This window comes from Oncorhynchus tshawytscha, linkage group LG24, assembly GCF_018296145.1.
Source record: "Oncorhynchus tshawytscha isolate Ot180627B linkage group LG24, Otsh_v2.0, whole genome shotgun sequence".
In the NCBI taxonomy this organism is placed as follows: Eukaryota; Metazoa; Chordata; class Actinopteri; order Salmoniformes; family Salmonidae; genus Oncorhynchus; species Oncorhynchus tshawytscha.
The window spans coordinates 17227423-17250039 of NC_056452.1; the positions used below are offsets into that span (position 1 = coordinate 17227423).

Genomic DNA, 22617 nt, shown 5'->3' on the forward strand with positions numbered 1-22617 from the left:
GCAGTATGTGGACTACTACAATCAATTCTATATTAATGTCATGTGTGTATGAACAAAATATCATGGAGTCTGGACAACGTTGAGATCAAACACAGTCCGATATCAATGATACGAGTGAATGTTGTGAAGAGGACAGACGAATCAAACAGGGTCTCCTTCCTTGAGTCAAAACAGAAGCAAACCTTTTCGTGCGTTTTCTATAAGTCGAATAAGTCTTCCATTTACGAATGTAGATCTCATATTTGGGCCCAACCGTGTGGAAAGAGGTGACGGACTACCACCTCTTATTTGAAGGTACTGTCCTTTGTACCTGGAGGCTGTGTGTGTGTGTGACTGTGGACACATGTAGTAAGCCCCCATGTTAATAAGAGTTGAGTCTAGCGCCTAATACACTAGATGAATTGAAAGTTGGTCTGACAGAGAGGGAGAGGAAAGCCCTGCGTACAGATAGACAAGCACCCACACACACACACACACACACACACACACACACAGAAAAGGGACTGCGGACACCTTAGGTTAGACCATGGAAGTAGTGCATACACAACACTAGCAGGATTTACATCTAAACTCTTTGATTTCCCCATAGGCTCTCTCTCTACCCAGGGGAAAGATGGATCCAATCAAACACAGTCCGGTGACAACACCATGAATAATATCAAAAACAAAAGACCAAAAACTGTAGGGGCGAGAGAGAGAGAGCGAGAGAGAGAGCGAGAGAGGAGCGAGAGAGAGAGAGGAGAGAGAGAGCGAGAGAGGAGAGAGAGGAGAGGAGAGAGAGAGGAGAGAGAGCAAGAGAGGAGAGAGAGAGAGGAGAGAGCGAGAGAGAGAGAGAGAGAGAGAGAGAGAGAGAGAGAGAGAGAGAGAGAGAGAGAGAGAGAGAGAGAGAGAGAGAGAGAGAGAGAGAGAGAGAGAGAGAGAGAGAGAGAGAGAGAGAGAGAGAGAGAGAGAGAGAGACCCTGTCATGGCCTGGAAAGTGAGTGATTCATTGGAACCATTTGTCCTAATTACTCCAGAGCAATGCTTTTGTCGCTATTAATCATGCCTGGTGTGTGTGTGTGTGTGTGTGTGTGTGTGTGTGTGTGTGTGTGTGAGAGAGAGAGAGAATTAGGGAGATCAGTGCCCTCGCACATTGAAATAGATAGCCAGGATGATGGTGATGAGGATGATGGCGCCGAGGACGAAGACCAGGACTCTGTTCTGGATGATTCTGCAGGGAGAGAGAGAGAGAGGAAGGGAGGAAAATGAGAGGAGAGAGGAGAGAGAGAGAGAAGAGAGGAGAGAGAGAGGGAAAAAAATAGGCAAAGACAGGGTTAGCCAGGGGTCACAGTCGTCTGTTTGAAATCACAGAGACATCTGAAACAACAAAATGTCCGGCCCTTAACTCAGAGGTTATCATGTTTAATGGGTACTATGAGGGCCTCATAAAAGGATATTGACTGTTCACACACACTGACAAGACTGCTATTCAAAAGGGACACACACAGCTTGTACGCACAAATGCGCGCCCGCACACACAATCGTTTGGTCCAGCAACTCCCAAACACACAAAACTGCAGACAGGCTTTAGGGAAGGAAAGGGAAAAAAAAAAAAAAGTGATTTCCATAATAAAGTGGAAAAAGTGTCTCAGGTTTCCTGGAGGTAATACAATACAACGTCTGTGAATTACGGATGGAATTTGCCATAAAACACCTCTCTCTGTGACACAGTCACATTCTCCCACTGCCGCCTACCTTGACAAAAATAGACTTTGAACAACAACAACAAAATGATGTAAAGAGAAAGGAGGACAAGGAGAGCAAATGTATGTTTTAGTTTGTATGTGTGTGTGTGTGTTCAAATGTGTGTGTGTGTGTAATCATGTGTATGTATGTGTGTGTGTTCATATGTGTGTGTGTAATCATGTGTATGTATGTGTGTTCATATGTGTGTGTGTGTGTGTGTGTTCAAATGTGTGTGTGTGTGTGTAATGTATGTGTGTGTGTGTGTGTGTGTGTGTGTGTGTTGTTCATGTGTGTGTGTGTGTAATCATGTGTATGTATGTGTGTGTGTGTGTGTGTGTGTGTGTGTGTAATCATGTGTGTGTATGTGTGTGTGTGTTCATATGTGTGTGTGTGTGTGTGTGTTCATGTGTATGTATGTGTGTGTGTGTGTGTGTTCATATGTGTGTGTGTGTGTGTATGTAATCATGTATGTATGTGTGTGTGTGTGTATGTATGTATGTATGTATGTATGTATGTATGTATGTATGTATGTATGTATGTATGTATGTATGTATGTATGTATGTATGTATATGTGTATGTGTGTGTGTGTGTGTGTGTGTGTATATATGTGTGTGTGTGTACGTATGTGTGTGTGTACGTATGTGTGTGTGTATGTATGTGTGTGTGTGTATGTATGTGTGTATGTATGTATGTGTGTGTGTATGTATGTGTGTATATGTGTGTGTATGTCCATAGTCCCAGACGTAGTCTCCAGAGCGCCTCTCCACACACTCCCCCACTCTCCGTCACTCCTGACAAATGACAGAATTATCACATTTGCTGACATGTGGAGGGGGAGTGGGGCCAGTGTCCACTGCTCTAAGCAGGAGATGAATAGCCCATGTTTTAGCCATTCATCACTGGGGCTGTGGAGCTGCAACTCAGGACTGCTCACTCAACCCCTACTACCTACCCCTTCCCCTCACCCAGCCCGACCCCCAGCCCCAGCATCTATCCTGGCCGGAGTTTAGTGGCAGTTTACTCTAACCTCCAGCCTTAGACCCGCTCTTACATCTAGCCTCTGTCCTGGAACATCTTTAGTCAGATACTAACCCAAGCCTGACTTTCAGCCTCTTCCATTACTGCTACAGCCCCAGAGCCAACTTCTACAGCCTGGTTCTACACTAGCCCTGCTCCAGTCCAATGCTCCAGTCCATGGCCCCAGCCTGCCATGGAGAGGGTCTCCAGGGGCCCGAGCCCTCAATTTGGAAACAGCTCAGCAGGTCGTGTTTATGAGAGTGTAAGTTACACATGTGACGGTGAGAATATCCCTTCGTAATGACAGTTAAGCTACGACAGAACACTCCATTCACCGTGTTTATCACAGATTGATTTGAATAAATGGGCCTGGTTTCCGTGGCTCTGGCAAGGGGCCTCTCCTGATAGGGTGCTGGCGCTGCAGCGTTTGCATAATGCAGAGCCCGGATGGGGAAGCGGGAAACATTCATCAGCGCGTGTTTAGCAAGGCCACAGCTCCCCCCTTTAATCGGCATTCATTATTAACCATGATTATTTACTCGCAAACGCTCCAACAGAGATGCTCGCATGTTACTGTATGTGTTGTGTTTGGGGACCCTGCCGCTAGTTCAGTTGACAGCTGTGGAGGCAGGAGGAGGGGTTGAGATGAATGAGGAGGGGTAGATGGGAAGTTTGTCTTGGTTAAGGGGATAGGGTGGTAGTAATTTAACATTAGTTGTACTTTAATAAGCATAAATAAACTATTTATAAGTAGTGCTGGTAGGATATATATGCATGTACAAATGATAAATGAGTTATAGCATTTATGACCATGTATTAACATGGTATGCATAACACAAATGACTAAGAAAGCTTTTAAGTATTTTTTATCAGCATTTATAATGACTTAATAATTACAAGTAATTATTAAGCTCTTCACTTGGGTAACGTACAGGGTAGTGCTTAGCGATTAGTGCGTTTTGAAGTCTGTTTCGGTTCGATTATGGAAAAAAACGATCACCGTTTTATTTTGGTTTCGATGATTTATTTATTTGACATGAAATGCACTCTATGCATTATGGGGGTTGAATGCTGTAACACAGAATAAAAGTACCACGATGGTAGTGACTGGCCATGACTGCTCGTCACCTATTTAACCATCACTTATTCACATGACTTTAAAATGATTTCAGTTGTTGTGTACATGACATTTGTTTTATTTCACAATTTTATTACTTAATTCCAAGTCATCATTTCATCACTCTGCTGCCTATGCCGTCAGAGAAAATCACCAGGCTGGTAGTTCTTCAAAGTCAATAAGGAATACTTTTAAAATCACTGAGACCATGTCTTTTCAGGTAGCAATACCTCACAAAGTGCTCTCTATCCCTCTCCATCATGCGCTCTCTCTTCTCTCCGTTTCCCTGTCTCTGCTCCACATAGAACGGACTAGTAGGCGGGTGTGCAATGGATTATGGTCATTGTAGTTAATTACCAGGTTTTCGGCGCTAAACTGTCGAATGTTGGCGCGTTGGAAATCTAAAACTCCCTACTACCTCGCACAGTTCTGGCTTGATCTGATTTATATATAGAGAAACCGCGCATCGAGCTCTCAGGAAAAAAAAACAGAACAAAATGGAGTTCAAATAATTGAACCAATGTCGCTCAATTTCAGTTGATCGCTCAGCACTAGAACAAGGTTAACGGTTGTACACTACACTGTCAATGAAACAAATATTACTGTTAAAAAAGCCATCCATTTGGTGACAGAAGTGGGATCCTCAGACAGGACGATCTCGCAGGAGTCCATAAGCAATAACAGAAAATACAGTGTCACTGGTCAGGACCGGAACGCCTAGCCGAAGGAACTCTTCGTCTGTTGCTCACGGTCTGAAGTCCCTTTTCATATTTGATACTTCATATCGGCGTTATTCCTGTATTGAAATCCCTAACTAGGGGTGTCTAGTGTACTGGATAGGGAACATGTCTCCTTAACAACATCGGGCCTGGGGGAATCTAAATGGAAAGCGGATTGGAGAGGAGGAGAGGACCACGGGCTGGTCTGTTTGATGCGTACCAAGTCATTTGAATGAATGAGTGAAATGCATGAGACAGGGGGCCCTCTCCTGCCTACAGTAATGTAGATTAATATACCGTCGGTTAGGGCCCTCTCCTCTGACAACACTCTCCGAGGATGGAGGAGAAGGTCCTCAGGCCCCCAGGCAACCCCCTCCACCCCCCCACGCCCAGGCTGCCAGACAGGGAGGAGAAGAGGAGAGCCCAGAGTAGAGGAGAGGAGCGAGGGATTAGAATGGAATCATAATTCACTTGAGCCATGTTTAAATCCATTTAAGAAACAGTGTCTGTGACACTTTAAGAGTGTAAGCCCAGCCCTCTGACAGACTCTGTAATTAACCCCCAGAATCCCCACGACAGAGAGAGAAGGTAGAGGTGTAAGAGGAGGAACATTCACAGTTGGTTTGGCTAGCTAGAGGCGGTGTCTCTGTAAAATAACCAAGCATTCACATGTATATCCAATAGTGCCTAATGGCATGACCTCAGAAATCTACATGTAAACTACCATTCAAAAGTTTGGGGCGACTTAGAAATGTCCTTGTTTTTTAAAGAAAAACACGTTTTTTTGTCCATTAAAAGAACATAAAATTGATCAGAAATACAGTGTAGACATTGTTAATGTTGTAAATGACTAGCTGTAGCTGGAAACACCTGATTTTTTATGGAACATCTACATAGGCGTACAGAGGCCCATTATCAGCAGCCATCACTCCTGTGTTCCAATGACACGTTGTGTTAGCTAATCCAAGTTTATAATTTTAAAAGGCTAATTGATCATTAGAAAACCCTTATGCAATTATGTTTGCACAGCTGAAAACTGTTGTTCTGATTAAAGAAGCAATAAAACTGGCCTTCTTTAGACTAGTTGAGTATCTGGAGCATCAGCATTTGTGGGTTCGATTACAGGCTCAAAATGGCCAGAAACAAAGAACTTTCTTCTGAAATTCGTCAGTCTATTCTTGTTCTGAGAAATGAAGGCTATTCCATACCGAGAAATTGCCAAGAAACTGAAGATATCGTACAATGCTGTGTACTACTCCCTTCACAGAACAGTGGAAACGGGCTCTAACCAGAATAGAAAGACGAGTGTGAGGCCCCAGTGCACAACTGAGCAAGAGGACAAGTACATTAGAGTGTCTAGTTTGAGAAACAGACGCCTCACAAGTCCTCAACTGGCAGATTTATTAAATAGTTCCCACAAAACACTAGTCTCAACGTCAACAGTGAAGAGGCGACTCCGAGTTGCAAAGAAAAAGGCATATCTCAGACTGGCCAATAAAAAGAGAAGATGAAGATGGGCAAAATAACACAGACACTGGACAGAGGAGCTCTGCCTAGAAGGCCAGCATCCCGGAGTCGCCTCTTCACTGTTAATGTTGAGACTGGACAGAGGAGCTCTGCCTAGAAGGCCAGGATCCCGGAGTAGCTGTTTCCAGCTACAAAAGTTATTTACAACATTAACCAGGTCTACACTGTATTTCTGATCAATTTGATGTTATTTTAAATGGACAAAAAATTTGCATTTCTTTCAAAAACAAGGTAATTTCTAAGTGACCCAAAACTTTTGAACGGTAGTGTACATAACACATGCGAGTTATTCATAAAGAAAGACCACATATGTATAATGTGTTCATTAAAATTGGTCACTATGTAGACAAAAACCACATTATTCTGCGATACTGTTGATAACAGTCCCCTTCTCCATAATCCACTGGACCTAATTTGCAATGATCATTTTCGCTACAATGGTCATCCATCTAATAGACATCATCCACACTGCAAATATGATATATGCCACAAAGAGATGGACATCACATCTACCAGCCATATACGATTACAAGCCTTATTTATTCAAATGAAGTCACATAATGCCACCGTAAAAATCTCCAAACATATCTTGGACCAGAGAGTTTCAGTGTGAAAAACATGGTTTCTTCTACTGTATGGCAGATCTTTGTCTGACACATCACATCTCCAGACAGAACAGAACTTATCAAACCGGATCCATCCTCTGTGTTTGACACTTGACAGAGGGGAAAATAATGGGAGGGGAGGGGTGTGTGTGTTACACACAACTCAAGGCTTGAGATAAACCTTACCTCTGGCATACCTTCTCATGAGGCCCTTATGTGATCCCACCATCTCGCTCTGCTCTTTCCCTCTTTTTCCCCACTCTCTCATTCTCTCTCTCCCCCCCAATTCTATCTCTCCCCATTCTCTCTCTCTTTTCCCCCATTCTCTCCCTCTCTCGCTCTCTGCTCTTTCCCTATTTTCTCCACTCTCTCTCTTTCCCCATTCTCACACTCTCTATTTCCCCCATTCTCTCTCCCTTTTTCCCCATTCCCTCTCTATTTTCCCCATCCTCTCACTCTCTCTCTCTCCCCATTCTCTCACTCTCTCCATTGTCTCTTTTTCTCCCATTCGCTCCCTCTCGCTTTCTCTTTTTCCCCCATTCTCGCCCTCTTTCCCCACTCTCCCTTTGCCCATTCGCTCTTTCATTTCCCCCATTCTCTCTCTCTGTTTCCCCATTCTTTCTTTAATTTTCCCCATTCTCACACTCTCTATTTTTCCCCATTCTCCTTCTCTTTCCCCATTTGCCCTCTCCCTCTCTTCCCCATTCTTTTTATTTAATTTCCCCCATTCTCTCCCTCTCTTTCCCCCTTCTCTCTCTCGCTCTCTCCTTTCCCATATTCTCTCTTTTCCCCCATTCTCTCTCTCCTCTTTTCCCCCATTCTCTCCCTCTTTCCCCCATTCACTCTCTTCTTTTTCCACATTCTCGCTCTCTCTTCTTTTCCCCCATTCTCTCAAATTCAAGCTGCTTTATTGGCATGAAAAACATTGTGTCAATATTGCCAAAGCAACAATGTATACAATATCCATTGTAACAAAATTATAAACAATAACAAATAACATAAAATGGTAGTAAATAATACAAAATTAAATACAAAAATAATAACAATAAAATGGTAACAGTCAAAAGTAGAAATGTAATAAATATAAAAATCTAAATATAGAAAATGAAACTATAACTAACTTATAACTAAATAACGGTCATCTTCACCATTACATCAGTACTACAACTACCATCATCATTACTACTACCACCACCATCATTAAACTGCTATCATTACCATTACCACCCATACCACTATTTTGAATGATAAACAACAATAATAATAGTAATAACAATAATAATAATAATAATAAAGTTACTATTTACTATGCAGATGTTATTATTCAGTGTCCCTCAGGCTATGGCAGGAAAATACATATTTGGCTGCAAGAGGAGCCATTGCTCCTTCGCCCATGAGTATTTTTAGTTTTTCCTCTGGGTTTAATAAGTTCAAATTTGGAATAAATGTAGTTATTTCTGTGAATAATGAATCTCTTTGCGAGGAATATTTATCACAGTAAAGGAGAAAGTGCATCTCTGTCTCTACCTCCCCTGTCGTGCAGTGACCACATACACCCATTTTGTCTCTCTTTGTGTTCCCCATTCTCTCGCTCTTCTTTTTCCCCATTCTCTCGCTCTTCTTTTTCCCCATTCTCCCTCTCTCCTTCCCCATTCTCTCGCTCTTCTTTTTCCCCATTCTCTCTCTCTTCGTTTTCCCCATTCTCTCTCTCTTCGTTTTCCCCATTCTCCCCCCATTCTCTCGCTCTTCCCCCATTCTGTCTTCTTTTTCCCCATTCTCTCGCTTTCTTTTTCCCCATTCTCTCGCTCTTCTTTTTCCCCATTCTCTCGCTCTTCTTTTTTCTCCCATTCTCTCGCTCTTCTTTTTCCCCATTCTTCTTTTTCCCCATTCTCTCTTTTTCTCTCGCTCTTTTTTTCCCCATTCTCTCTCTCTTTTTTCCCATTCTCTCGCTCTTCTTTTTCCCCATTCTCTTTCTTTTTCCCCATTCTCTTCTTCTTTTTCCCCATTCTCTCGCTCTTCTTTTTCCCCATTCTCTCGCTCTTTCCCCATTCTCTCTCTCTCTTTTCCCCATTCTCTCTCTTTTTTTCCCCATTCTCTCTCTCTTCTCTCCCTTCTTTTTCCCCATTCTCGCTCTCTCATTTAACCCCATTCTCTCGCTCTTCTTTTTCCCCATTTCCCTCTCCCCCCCATTCTCTCCTCTTCTTTTTCCCCATTCTCCCTCTCTCTTCCCCATTCTCTCGCTCTTCTTTTTCCCCATTCTTCTCTCCTTCCCCATTCTCTCGCTCTTTTTTTCCCCATTCTCCCTCTCTCCTTCCCCATTCTCTTCTTCTTTTTGTTCTCCCTCTCGCTCTTCCCCATTCTCTCTCTTCGCTCTCTCTTTCCCCATTCTCTCCCTCTTCTCTCTTCCCCCCCATTCTCTCTCTCTCATCTCTTTCCCCATTCTTTCTTTCTTTTTCCCCATTCTCTCTCTTTCCCCCATTCTCTCTCTCTTTCCCCATTCTCTCTCTTTCCCCATTCTCTCTTGATCTCTTTCCCCATTCTCTCTCTCTTTTCCCCATTCTCTCTCTTTCCCCATTCTCTCTCTTTTTCCCCATTCTCTCTTTTTCCCCATTCTCTCTTTCTTTTCTCTCTTTCCCCATTCTCTCTCCCTCTCTTTCCCCATTCTCTCTCTCTCATTTCCCATTCTCTCTTTCTTTCCCCATTCTCTCTCTCTTTTCCCCATTCTTTCTCTCTTTCCCCATTCTCTCTCGATCTCTTTCCCCATTCTTTCTCTTTTCCCCATTCTCTCTCTCTTTTCCCCATTCTCTCTCTCTTTCCCCATTCTTTCTCTTTTTCCCCATTCTCTCTCTTTTCCCCATTCTCTCTCTCTTTCCCCATTCTCTCTCGATTCTTTCCCCATTCTTTCTTTTTCCCCATTCTCTCTTTCCCATTCTCTCTCTATTTCCCCATTCTCTTCCCTCGCTCTTTTCCCATTCTCTCTCTCATTTCCCATTCTCCCCTCATTTCCCATTCTCTCTCTATTTCCTCATTCTCTTTCGCTTTTCTCTCCCATTTCTCTCCCTTTTCCCCATTTCTCTCCCTCTTTCCCCATTCTCTCTCTCTTTTTCCCCCATTCTCTCCCTCTCTCTCATTTCCCATTCTCTCTCTCATTTCCCATTCTCTCTCTTTCTTTCCTCATTCTCTCTCTTTCTTTCCTCATTCTCTCTCTTTTTCCTCATTCTCTCTCTTTTTCCTCATTCTCTCTCTCTTTTTCCTCATTCTCTCTCTCTTTTTCCTCATTCTCTCTCTCTTTTTCCTCATTCTCTCTCTCTTTTCCTCATTCTCTCTCTCTTTTCCCCATTCTCTCTCCCTCTTTCCCCATTCTCTCTCTTTCTCTTTTTCCCCATTCTCTCTCTTTCTCTTTTTCCCCATTCTCTCTCTCTTTTCCCCATTCTCTCTCCCTCTTTCCCCATTCTCTCTCTTTCTCTTTTTCCCCATTCTCTCTCTTTCTCTTTTTCCCCATTCTCTCTCTTTCTCTTTTTCCCCATTCTCTCTCTTTCTCTTTTTCGGTCATTAAGACAACAGCTTACAGACGGTAGGCAATTAAGGTCACAGTTATGAAAACTTAGGACACTAAAGAGGCCTTTCTACTGACTCTGAAAAACACCAAAAGAAAATGCCCAGTGTCCATGCTCATCTGCGTGAACATGCCTTAGGCATGCTACAAGGAGGCATAAGGACTGCAGATATGGCCAGGGAAATAAATTGCAATGTCCGTACTGTGAGACACCTAAGACAGCGCCACAGGGAGATGGGACGGATAGCGGGATCGATTTTGAGGTGGAGGGTCCGTCATGATCTGGGGCGGTGTGTCACAGCATCATCAGACTGAGCTTGTTGTCATTACAGGCAATCTCAACACTGTGCGTTACAGGGAAGACATCCTCCTCCCTCATGTGGTACCCTTCCTGCAGGCTCATCCTGACATGACCATCAAGCAGGACAATGCCACCAGTCATACTGCTCATTCTGTGCACGATTTCCTGCAAGACAGGAATGTCAGTGTTCTGCCATGGCCAGCGAAGAGCCCAAATCTCAATCCCATTAAGCACGTCTGGAACCTGTTGGATCAGAGGGTGAGGGCTAGGGCCTTTCCCCCCAGAAATGTCTGCGAACTTGCAGGTGCATTGGTGGAAGAGTGGGGTAACATCTCACAGCAAGAACTGGCAAATCTGGTGCAGTCCATGAGGAGGTGATGCACTGCAGTACTTAATGCAGCTGGTGGCCACACCAGATACTGACTGCTACTTTTGATTTTGACCCCCCCATTTGTTCAGGGACACATTATTCCATTGCTGTTAGTCACATGTCTGTGGAACTTGTTGTTGAATCTTGTTATGTTCATACAAATATTTACACATGTTAAGTTTGCTGAAAATTAACATAGTTGACAGTGAGAAGACATTTCTTTTTTAAAGTTTATAAGCACTTTTGGGGGTCTACTGGGGGTGGGGGGGGTTATGAAGTGGTGTTCTGAATCTTTTCATGAGGGTTCTCTTCCCGTATCCTGTCAACATGCTGTACTTTCATTGTTGACAAAAAAGGGGGATTTACATGACCTGTTGTATTGCTGTGTGCAGGATATAAAATTGTATCAACATTTCTCTCAAACAGGTTGAAAGAATATATGGGGCTGTTGGTCCAGAAGGACCAGTCTTATTGTGCACCTGACTGCTCTATTGTTGACTTCTTTCTAATAAGATATGATTTTAGACATTTGCAAACCGTTTGAGATGAATGTGGGTTTACCTTCTTTGGATCAGGAGAAGGCTTTTGACCGTGTAGACCACCAGTACTTGCTCAAAACAATGAAAGCCTTTGGGTTTGGAGATGTTTTTTTTTGTCTTGGATGAGGGTCCCACGATAGCATTGTCTGCGTATGCAGATGACGTGACTGTTTTATTACAGGGGGTGAGGATGTTAAGATTCTCTTAAACACTTTAAAGGTGTATGAGGGGGCCTCCTCATCTAGAGTCAACTGGAAAAAGAGTGAATCGCTGTGGGCAGGTCAGCTTCAGACGGGGTCCACTCCATGGTTACCAGGGAGGATTCAGTGGGGCAGAGATGAGATGACTTTGGGGTTTTTTCTAGGCTGCGATGTTTTTCAGAAAAAGAACTGGGAGGGTGTAGTGGAGAAAGTGGGAGGGTGTAGTGGAGAAAGTGGGAGGGTGTGTGCCAGATTGTCAATGTGGAAATGGGTGCTACCCCAGCTGTTGGGGAAGGGTGCTGGCAGCCAATAATCTAGCTGGCTCTGCGGCACAGACTAATGATTTTACAGCCACCGGGGGGGTCTAATACATGAGCTTCTGAGGACCCTGGTCAATTTCTTCTGGTCTGGACAACACTGGATTAAAGCCCTGTACCTGCCACTGCACGAGGTGGGCAAGGCCTGGTGGACATTTCTTCCAGGATCAAGGCCTGGTGGACATTTCCTCCAGGATCAAGGCCTGGTGGACATTTCCTCCAGGATCAAGGCCTGGTGGACATTTCTTCCAGGATCAAGGCCTGGTGGACATTTCCTCCAGGATCAAGGCCTGGTGGACATTTCCTCCAGGATCAAGGCTTTCCGGCTTCAAGCAGCCCAGAGACTGTTGTACAGTGACGGTTCTAGCAGCCCAGAGACTGTTGTACAGTGACGGTTCTAGCAGCCCAGAGACTGTTGTACAGTGATGGTTCTAGCAGCCCAGAGACTGTTGTACAGTGACGGTTCTAGCAGCCCAGAGACAGTTGTACAGTGACGGTTCTAGCAGCCCAGAGACTGTTGTACAGTGACGGTTCTAGCAGCCCAGAGACTGTTGTACAGTGACGGTTCTAGCAGCCCAGAGACAGTTGTACAGTGACGGTTCTAGCAGCCCAGAGACAGTTGTACAGTGACGGTTCTAGCAGCCCAGAGACTGTTGTACAGTGACGGTTCTAGCAGCCCAGAGACTGTTGTACAGTGACGGTTCTAGCAGCCCAGAGACTGTTGTACAGTGACGGTTCTAGCAGCCCAGAGAATGTTGTACAGTGACGGTTCTAGCTGGGTTGACACAGCCTACACATTGATGAGGAGAGCGGGCTGTTTGGGCTTAGACAAGCATATTTTCCTCTTAAAGCTAGGGGGATGATTTGTCTGGCCTGACCCCATTTTATGAGTCTGTTATGCAAGTTTGGAGAGTTTTTGTCATGTCCCGTAAGGCCGGCACACCACCAGGGATCCAGTCCGTGTTATGTGTTCAGCCAGCCTAGTTTCATGCCTGTTAGAGGTGGCGTGTATCAAGCTGGGTCATCTGGTGCGGAGCAGGAGCAGATCATTAGAAGAGCTGGGAGAAAGAGCGGGGATCCGATCATCTCGCCTACATAGGAAGGTCGTAGCTGAGGTTTGCAATTCCTTGCCAGTACTTCATCGACATTATGTGACTGACACTTCCAATTCTGATCGGTGGAACGAGGGTCTGGATTATGTGTTCCCTGCACTGAATGTTAATGCTGCGGAGGGGGCATTAGAGGAGGACGTGGGGATGCTGCTTTCCTTCAATACCCCGGAGCTGGGGGAGTTCAAGGAGGTGGGAAAGAAGCCCATGTACAAAATCTGTGTTCAAGTGTCCCGTGCTTCTTCCCTGGAAGGGGTCAAATCGACGAGGTGGCCAGGTGTGTTTGGTACTGGTGCCTCCCCAAGAGGCTGTTGGTCTTTATATAAACTGTGTAAAAGTGTCCCGTGCTTCTTCCCTGGAAGGGGTGAAATCGATGAGGTGGCCAGGTGTGTTTGGTACTGGTGCCTCCCCAAGAGGCTGTTGGTCTTTATATAAACTGTGTAAAAGTGTCCCGTGCTTCTTCCCTGGAAGGGGTCAAATCGACGAGGTGACCAGGTGTGTTTGGTACTGGTGCCTCCCCAAGAGGCTGTTGGGGGTCTTTATATAAACTGCCTATTGAAAAGAGGACAGCTGACCTCCAATGGAGGATAATACATGGAGCCATAGCCACCAATATGCATCTGGTAAACATGGATCCTACTGTTGGGGATGGGTGTCCATTCTGTGCTGATCCTGAAACTCTGGCACATCTGTTCTGACAGTGTCCCTGGTTGGTCGGGATGATTGACCTGATCACTACTTGGTTCTCAGCTCTGGGAGAGGTGTTCTATTCCCAACAGTTTATATTTGGGCTAAAGTACAGGTTTAGTCAAAGGGGTGTAGTTCTCTTGCAGGGGCAGCTAAATTAGCAATATGGAAGACATGAAAGAACAGTATTCGTGGACAGGGGTCTGTGGAGGTGGTGGGAATGCTGGGGGGGATGTTGGCAGCGAGACTGAGGGTTGAGTTTGCCTATTACAAAATGGTTAACAACATTGATCTGTTTATGAGTATATGGGGTTGTCAGAGGCTGTTGTGTTTAGTTACTGCTGAGGAAGATTTGGTGTTGTGTTGTTAATTGATGTGTAACCATGGTTTTGTTTGAGTGTTTATTGTGTTGTGGGTCCCCAGACCCAATAAATGTTATTTAAAACTCAATATCTCCCCCCATTCACTCCCCCTTTTCCCCATTCTCTCTCTTTTCCCCTATTCTGTCGCTCCTTTTCCCCATTCTCTCTTTTTCCCCCTATTCTGTCGCTCCTTTTCCCCAATCTCTCTCTTTTTCCCCATTCTCTCGCTCCTTTTCCCCATTCTCTCGCTCTCTTTCCAACCCGCTCTCTATTTCCCCATTCTCTCTCTTTTCCCCATTCTCTCTCTATTTCCCCATTCTCTCTTTTTCCCCATTCTCTCGCTCCTTTTCCCCATTCTCTCGCTCTCTTTCCAACCCGCTCTCTATTTCCCCATTCTCTCTCTTTTCCCCCATTCTCTCTATATTTCCCCATTCTCTCTCTATTTCCCCATTCTCTCTCTTTTTCCCCATTCTCTCTCTTTTTCCCCATTCTCTCTCCATTTCCCCATTCTCTCTTTTTCCCCATTCTCTCTCTCTTTTTCCCCATTCTCTCTCTTTTTCCCCATTCTCTCTCTCTTTTTCCCCATTCTCTCTCTTTTTCCCCATTCTCTCTCTTTTTTCCCCATTCTCATCTCTCTCTTTTTCCCCATTCTCTCTCTCTTTTTCCCCATTCTCTCGCTCCTTTCCCCCATTCTCTCTCTTTTCCACATTCTCTCGCTCCTTTCCCCATTCTCTTTTTCCCCATTCTCTCTCTTTTTCCCCCATTCGCTCTCTTTTTCCCCCGTTCTCTCGCTCTCTTTCTCCCCATTCTCTTTTTCCCCATTCTCTCGCTCTCTTTCCAATCCGCTCTCTTCCCCATTCTCTCTTTCCCACCCAATTACTCTCTTTTTCCACATTCTCTTTTCCCCCAATTCTCTACCTCTTTCTCCATTCTCTCTCTCCCCGTTCTCTCTCACTATTTCCCCATTCTCTCTCACTTGTCCCACATTCTCTAGCTCTCTCTTTCCCCATTCTCCCCTCATTCTCTCTTTTTCCCCATTCTCCCCTCATTCTCTCTCTTTCCTTATTCTCTCTCTCTTTACCCATTCTCTCTCTTTTTCCCCATTCTCTCACCATTCTCTCTCTTTATCCCCATTTTACCCTTCTCTTTAATCGCCATTTTCTCACCTCGCCTTTTTCCCCACTCTCGCCCGCTCTCTTTTCTCACCACTCTCCTTTTTCCCCACTCTCGCCCGCTCTCTTTTCTCACCACTCTCTTTTCTCACCACTCTCTTTTCTCACCACTCTCTTTTCTCACCACTCTTTTTCTCACCACTCTCTTTTCTCACCACTCTCTTTTCTCACCACTCTCTTTTCTCACCACTCTCGCCCGCTCTCTTTTCTCACCACTCTTTTTTCCCCACTCTCACCCACTCTCTTTTTCCCCACTCTCGCCCCACTCTCTTTTCTCACCACTCACTTTTCTCACCACTCTCTTTTCTCACCACTCTCTTTTCTCACCACTCTCACCACTCTCTTTTCTCACCACTCTCACCCGCTCTCTTTTTCTCACCACTCTCACCCACCTCTCTTTTTTCTCACCACTCTCGCCCGCTCTTTTCTCACCACTCTCTTTTCTCACCACTCTCGCCTGCTCTCTTTTCTCTCTCACCACTCTTTTCTCACCACTCTCACCCGCTCTCTTTTCTCACCACTCTCGCCCGCTCTTTTCTCACCACTCTTTCTCACCCGCTCTCTTTTCTCACCCGCTCTCTTTTCTCACCACTGTCGCCCGCTCTCTTTTCTCACCACTGTCGCCCGCTCTCTTTTCTCACCACTCTCGCCCGCTCTCTTCTCACCACTCTTGCCCGCTCTCTTTTCTCACCCCCACTCTCGCCCTCTATTTCACCCCTCTCTTTCACCCCACTCTCTCGCCCTCTCTTTCACCTCACTCTCTCGCCCTCTCTTTCACCTCACTCTCTCGCCCTCTCTTTCACCTCACTCTCTCGCCCTCTATTTCACCCCACTCTCTTGCCCTCTATTTCACCCCACTCTCTCGCCCTCTATTTCACCCCACTCTCTTGCCCTCTCTTTCACCCCACTCTCTTGCCCTCTCTTTCACCCCACTCTCTCGCCCTCTATTTCACCCCACTCTCTCGCCCTCTATTTCACCCCACTCTCTTGCCCTCTATTTCACCCCACTCTCTTGCCCTCTATTTCACCCCACTCTCTTGCCCTCTATTTCACCCCTCTCTCGCCCTCTCTTTCACCCCACTCTCTCGCCCTCTATTTCACCCCACTCTCTTGCCCTCTATTTCACCCCTCTCTCGCCCTCTCTTTCACCCCACTCTCTCGCCCTCTCTTTCACCCCACTCTCTCGCCCTCTATTTCACCCCACTCTCTTGCCCTCTATTTCACCTCACTCTCTAACTCTTTTACCTCATTCACTCGCCCTTTCTTTGTTCGTCCTCTTTTCCCACCCTCTCTTCCCCCTCGTTCTCTCTTTCCCCCCACCTCTGCCCTCTTTTTCCCCCCACTCTCTTGCTCTCTTTTCCCCACCCTCTCTTCCCCCCACTCTCGCCCTCTCTTTTTTTTCCCCACTCTCTCCCCCACTCTCTCGCCCTCTCTCGTTTCCCCGCTCTCTCGCCCTCTCTCGTTTCCCCCACCTCTCTCGCCCTCTCTCGTTTCGCCGCTCTCTCGCCCTCTCTCGTTTCCCCCCTCTTTCGCCCTCTCTCGTTTCCCCCGCCCTCTCTCGTTTCCCCTCTCTCGCTCTCTCGCCCTCTCTCGTTTCCCGCTCTCTCGCCCTCTCTCGTTTCCCCTCTCTCGCCCTCTCTCGTTTCCCCGCTCTCTCTCGCCCTCTCTCTCTCGTTTCCCCGCTCTCTCGCCCTCTCTCGTTTCCCCGCTCTCTCGCCCTCTCTCGTTTCCCGCTCTCTCGCCCTCTCTCGTTTCCCTGCTCTTTTTCCCTCTCTCATTTCCCTGCTCTTTTGCCCTCTCTCGCCCTCTCTCGTTTCCCCCGCCCTCTCTCGATTCCCCGCTCTCTCGCCCTCTCTCGTTTCCCAGCTCTCTCACCCTCTCGTTTCCCCGCTCTCTCGCCCTCTCTCGTTTCCCCGCTCTCTCGCCCTCTCTCGTTTCCCCGCTCTCTCGCCCTCTCTCGTTTCCCCGCTCTCTCGCCCTCTCTCGTTTCCCCGCTCTCTCGTTTCCCCGCTCTTTCGCCCTCTCTCGTTTCCCCGCTCTCGCCCTCTCTCGTTTCCCGCTCTCTCGCCCTCTCTCGTTTCCCTGCTCTTTCGCCCTCTCTCGTTTCCCCCGCCCTCTCTCGATTCCCCTCTCTCTCTCGTTTCCCTCTCTCCCTCACGTTTCCCAGCTCTCTCGCCCCGCTCTTTCCCGACTCTCTCGTTTCCCCCGCCCTCTCTCGTTTCCCCGCTCTTTCGCCCTCTCTCGTTTCCCCGCCCTCTCTCGTTTCCCCGCTCTTTCGCCCTCTCTCGTTTCCCCGCTCTCTCGCCCTCTCTCGTTTCCCCGCTCTCTCGCCCTCTCCCCTCTCTCTCTCGTTTCCCCGCTCTCTCGCCCTCTCTCGTTTCCCCGCTCTCTCGCCCTCTCTCGTTTCCCCGCTCTCTCTCGTTTCCCCTCTCTCGTTTCTCTCGCCTCTCTCTCGTTTCCCGCTCTCTCGCCCTCTCTCGTTTCCCGCTCTCTCGCCCTCTCTCGTTTCCCGCTCTTTCGCCCTCTCTCGTTTCCCGCTCTCGCCCTCTCTCGTTTCCCCTCTCTCGCTCTCTCGCCCTCTCTCGTTTCCCGCTCTCTCGCCCTCTCTCATTTCCCTGCTCTTTCGCCCTCTCTCGTTTCCCCCGCTCTCGCCCTCTCTCGTTTCCCCGCTCTCTCGCCCTCTCTCGTTTCCCCTCGCCCTCTCTCGTTTCCCGCTCTCTCGCCCTCTCTCGTTTCCCCGCTCTCTCGCCCTCTCTCGTTTCCCCGCTCTCTCGCCCTCTCTCGTTTCCCGCTCTCTCGCCCTCTCTCGTTTCCCCTCTCTCTCGATTCCCTCTCTCTTTCCCCCAGCTCTCTCGCCCTCTCGTTTCCCCGCTCTCTCGCCCTCTCGTTTCCCCGCTCTCTCGCCCTCTCTCGTTTCCCCGCTCTCTCGCCCTCTCTCGTTTCGTTTCCCCGCTCTTTCGCCCTCTCTCGTTTCCCGCTCTCTCGCCCTCTCTCGTTTCCCGCTCTCTCGCCCTCTCTCATTTCCCTGCTCTTTCACCCTCTCTCGTTTCCCCCGCCCTCTTTCCCCGCTCTCTCGCCCTCTCTCGTTTCCCAGCTCTCTCGCCCTCACGTTTCCCCGCTCTCTCGCCCTCTCTCGTTTCCCCGCTCTTTCGACCTCTCTCGTTTCCCCCGCCCTCTCTCGTTTCCCCGCTCTTTCGCCCTCTCTCGTTTCCCCCGCCCTCTCTCGTTTCCCCGCTCTTTCGCCCTCTCTCGTTTCCCCGCTCTCTCGCCCTCTCTCGTTTCCCCGCTCTCTCGCCCTCTCTCGTTTCCCTGCTCTCTCTCGTTTCCCCGCTCTCTCGCCCTCTCTCGTTTCCCCGCTCTCTCGCCCTCTCTCGTTTCCCCGCTCTCTCTCGTTTCCCCGCTCTCTCGCCCTCTCTCGTTTCCCCGCTCTCTCGCCCTCTCTCGTTTCCCCGCTCTCTCGCCCTCTCTCGTTTCCCCGCTCTCTCGCCCTCTCTCGTTTCCCCGCTCTCTCTCGTTTCCCCGCTCTCTCGCCCTCTCTCGTTTCCCCGCTCTCTCGCCCTCTCTCGTTTCCCCACTCTCTCACCCTCTCTCGTTTCCCCACTCTCTCACCCTCTCTCGTTTCCCCACTCTCTCGCCCTTTCTCGTTTCCCCGCTCTCTCTCGTTTGACCGCTCTCTCGCCCTCTCGTTTGACCACTCTCTCGCCCTCTCGTTTGACCGCTCTCTCGTTTGACCGCTCTCTCGCCCTCTCGTTTGACCACTCTCTCGCCCTCTCGTTTGACCGCTCTCTCGCCCTCTCTCCCTCTTTACCCATTCTCTCTCTCTCTCTCTCCTCCCTCTTTACCCATTCTCTCTCTCTCTCCCTCTTTACCCATTCTCTCTCTCTCCCTCTTTACCCATTCTCTCTCTCCCTCTTTACCCATTCTCTCCCTCCCTCCCTCTTTACCCATTCTCTCTCTCTCTCCCTCTTTACCCATTCTCTCCCTCCCTCCCTCTTTACCCATTCTCTCCCTCCCTCCCTCTTTACCCATTCTCTCCCTCCCTCCCTCTTTACCCATTCTCTCCCTCCCTCCCTTTTTACCCATTCTCTCTCTCTCCCTCTTTACCCATTCTCTCTCTCTCCCTCCCTCTTTACCCATTCTCTCTCTCTCTCCCTCCCTCTTTACCCATTCTCTCGCTCTCTCCCTCTTTACCCATTATCTCTCTCCCTCTTTACCCATTCTCTCTCCCTCCCTTTTTACCCGTTCTCTCTCTCCCTCTCCCTCTTTACCCATTCTCTCTCTCCTTCTCCCTCTTTACCCATTCTCTCTCCCTCCCTCTTTACCCATTCTCTCTCCCTCCCTCTTTACCCATTCTCTCTCCCTCCCTCTTTACCCATTCTCTCTCCCTCCCTCTTTACCCATTCTCTCTCCCTCCCTCTTTACCCATTCTCTCTCCCTCCCTCTTTACCCATTCTCTCTCTCTCCCTCTTTACCCATTCTCTCTCTCTCCCTCTTTATCCATTCTCTCCTCTCTCTCTCCTTCTCCCTCTTTACCCATTCTCTCTCTCTCCTTCTCCCTCTTTACCCATTCTCTCTCTCTCTCCTTCTCCCTCTTTACCCATTCTCTCTCTCTCCCTCTTTACCCATTCTCTCTCTCCCTCCCTCTTTACCCACTCTCTCTCTCTCTCTCTCCCTCTTGACCCATTCTCTCTCTCTCTCTCCCTCTCCCTCTTTATCCATTCTCTCTCTCTCTCCCTCTCCCTCTTTACCCATTCTCTCTCTCCCTCTCCCTTTTTTACCCATTCTCTCTCCCTCCCCTTTTACCCATTCTCTCTCTCCCTCCCTCTATACCCATTCTCTCTCTCCCTCCCTCTATACCCATTCTCTCTCTCCCTCTCCCTTTTTTACCCATTCTCTCTCCCTCCCCTTTTACCCATTCTCTCTCCCCTCCCTCTATACCCATTCTCTCTCTCCCTCCCTCTATACCCATTCTCTCTCTCCCTCCCTCTATACCCATTCTCTCTCTCTCTCCCTCTTTACCCATTCTCTCGCTCTCCCTCTTTACCCATTCTCTCGCTCTCCCTCTTTACCCATTCTCTCTCTCTCTCCCTCTTTACCCATTCTCTCTCTCTCTCCTCTCTTTACCCATTCTCTCTCTCTCTCCCTCTTTACCCATTCTCTCGCTCTCTCCCTCTTTACCCGTTCTCTCACCCTCTTTTACCGTTCTCTCTCTCTCTCCTCTTTACCCATTCTCTCTCTCTCCCTCTTTACCCATTCTCTCTCTCCCTCTTTACCCATTCTCTCCCTCTCTCCACCCATTCTCTCCCTCTCTCCACCCATTCTCTCCCTCTCTCCACCCATTCTCTCCCTCTCTCCACCCATTCTCTCCCTCTCCACTCATTCTCTCCCTCTCTCCACCCATTCTCTCCCTCTCTCCACCCATTCTCTCCCTCTCTCCACCCATTCTCTCCCTCTCTCCACCCATTCTCTCCCTCTCTCCACCCATTCTCTCCCTCTCTCCACCCATTCCATTCTCTCCCTCTCTCCACCCATTCTCTCCCTCTCTCCACCCATTCTCTCCCTCTCTCCACCCATTCTCTCCCTCTCTCCACCCATTCTCTCCCTCTCTCCACCCATTCTCTCCCTCTCCACCCATTCTCTCCCTCTCCACCCATTCTCTCCCTCTCCCAAATACACACACAATACACCATCCCAACACCAGTGCCTTCTATAGAAGTTCAGGAGGGCTGGCTCTATTGGTTATAGGACCTCTTCTACCCTACCAACCAACCAATCAGTTTACTAGAGAGAAAAGCAGCTGTGTCACTTCCCAAAGATGGGGGACGCTATATGTGCATGCAAGTGAGGGAGAGAGTTGGAAGGAGAGAGGGAGAAGTATGAGAGAGGGGGAGGAGAGATGGAGAGGAAAGAGGGAGAAGTATGAGAGAGGGGGAGGAGAGATGGAGAAGTATAAGAGAGGGGGAGGAGAGATGGAGAGGAGAGAGGGAGAAGTATAAGAGAGGGGAGGAGAGATGGAGAGGAGAGAGGGAGAAGTATGAGAGAGGGGGAGGAGAGATGGAGAGGAGAGAGGGAGAAGTATAAGAGAGGGGGAGGAGAGATGGAGAGGAGAGAGGGAGAAGTATAAGAGAGGGGGAGGCGAGATGGAGAGGAGAGAGGGAGAAGTATAAGAGAGGAGGAGGAGAGATGGAGAGGAGAGAGGGAGAAGTATAAGAGAGGGGGAGGAGAGATGGAGAGGAGAGAGGGAGAAGTATAAGAGAGGAGGAGGAGAGATGGAGAGGAGAGAGGGAGAAGTATAAGAGAGGGGGAGGAGAGATGGAGAGGAGAGAGGGAGAAGTATAAGAGAGGGGGAGGAGAGATGGAGAGGAGAGAGGGAGAAGTATAAGAGAGGAGGAGGAGAGATGGAGAGGAGAGAGGAGAAGTATAAGAGAGGGGGAGGAGAGATGGAGAGGAGAGAGGGAGAAGTATAAGAGAGGGGGAGGAGAGATGGAGAGGAGAGATGGAGAAGTATAAGAGAGGGGGAGGAGAGATGGAGAGGAGAGAGGGAGAAGTATAAGAGAGGGGGAGGAGAGATGGAGAGGAGAGAGGGAGAAGTATAAGAGATGGAGAGGAGAGATGGAGAGGAGAGAGGGAGAAGTATAAGAGATGGAGAGGAGAGATGGAGAGGAGAGAGGGAGAAGTATAAGAGAGGGGGAGGAGAGATGGAGAGGAGAGAGGGAGAAGTATAAGAGAGGGGGAGGAGAGATGGAGAGGAGAGAGGGAGAAGTATAAGAGAGGGGGAGGAGAGATGGAGAGGAGAGATGGAGAGGAGAGATGGAGAGGAGAGATGGAGAGGAGAGATGGAGAGGAGAGAGGGAGAAGTATAAGAGAGGGGGGAGGAGAGATGGAGAGGAGAGATGGAGAGGAGAGATGGAGAGGAGAGATGGAGAGGAGAGAGGGAGAAGTATAAGAGAGGGGGAGGAGAGAGGGAGAGGAGAGAGGGAGAGGAGAGATGGGGAGGAGAGGATGAGAGGAGAGAGGGAGAGGAGAGATGGAGAGGAGAGATGGAGAGGAGAGAGGGAGAGGAGAGATGGAGAGGAGAGATGGGGAGGAGAGATGGAGAGGAGAGAGGGAGAGGAGAGATGGAGAGGAGAGATGGGGAGGAGAGATGGAGAGGAGAGAGGGAGAGGAGAGATGGAGAGGAGAGATGGAGAGGAGAGAGGGAGAGGAGAGAGGGAGAGGAGAGATGGAGAGGAGAGATGGAGAGGAGAGAGGGAGAGGAGAGATGGAGAGGAGAGAGGGAGAAGTATGAGAGAG

At 48.3% G+C, this 22617-nt stretch overlaps 1 protein-coding gene across 4 annotated transcripts in view; it reads right to left on the bottom strand.

The window, feature by feature from the left end:
* Positions 1–879: 879 nt before the first annotated feature.
* The window catches only part of vti1a (vesicle transport through interaction with t-SNAREs 1A), a 187038-nt gene continuing 165300 nt past the window's right edge, over positions 880–22617 (bottom strand). For all 4 annotated transcript variants that reach the window (XM_042305443.1, XM_042305445.1, XM_042305442.1 and 1 more), the window contains one exon: positions 880–1210. In XM_042305443.1, the coding sequence (XP_042161377.1) occupies positions 1117–1210 (94 nt within the window). In that variant the 3' untranslated portion in view covers positions 880–1116. The remainder of the gene's footprint in view (positions 1211–22617) is intronic.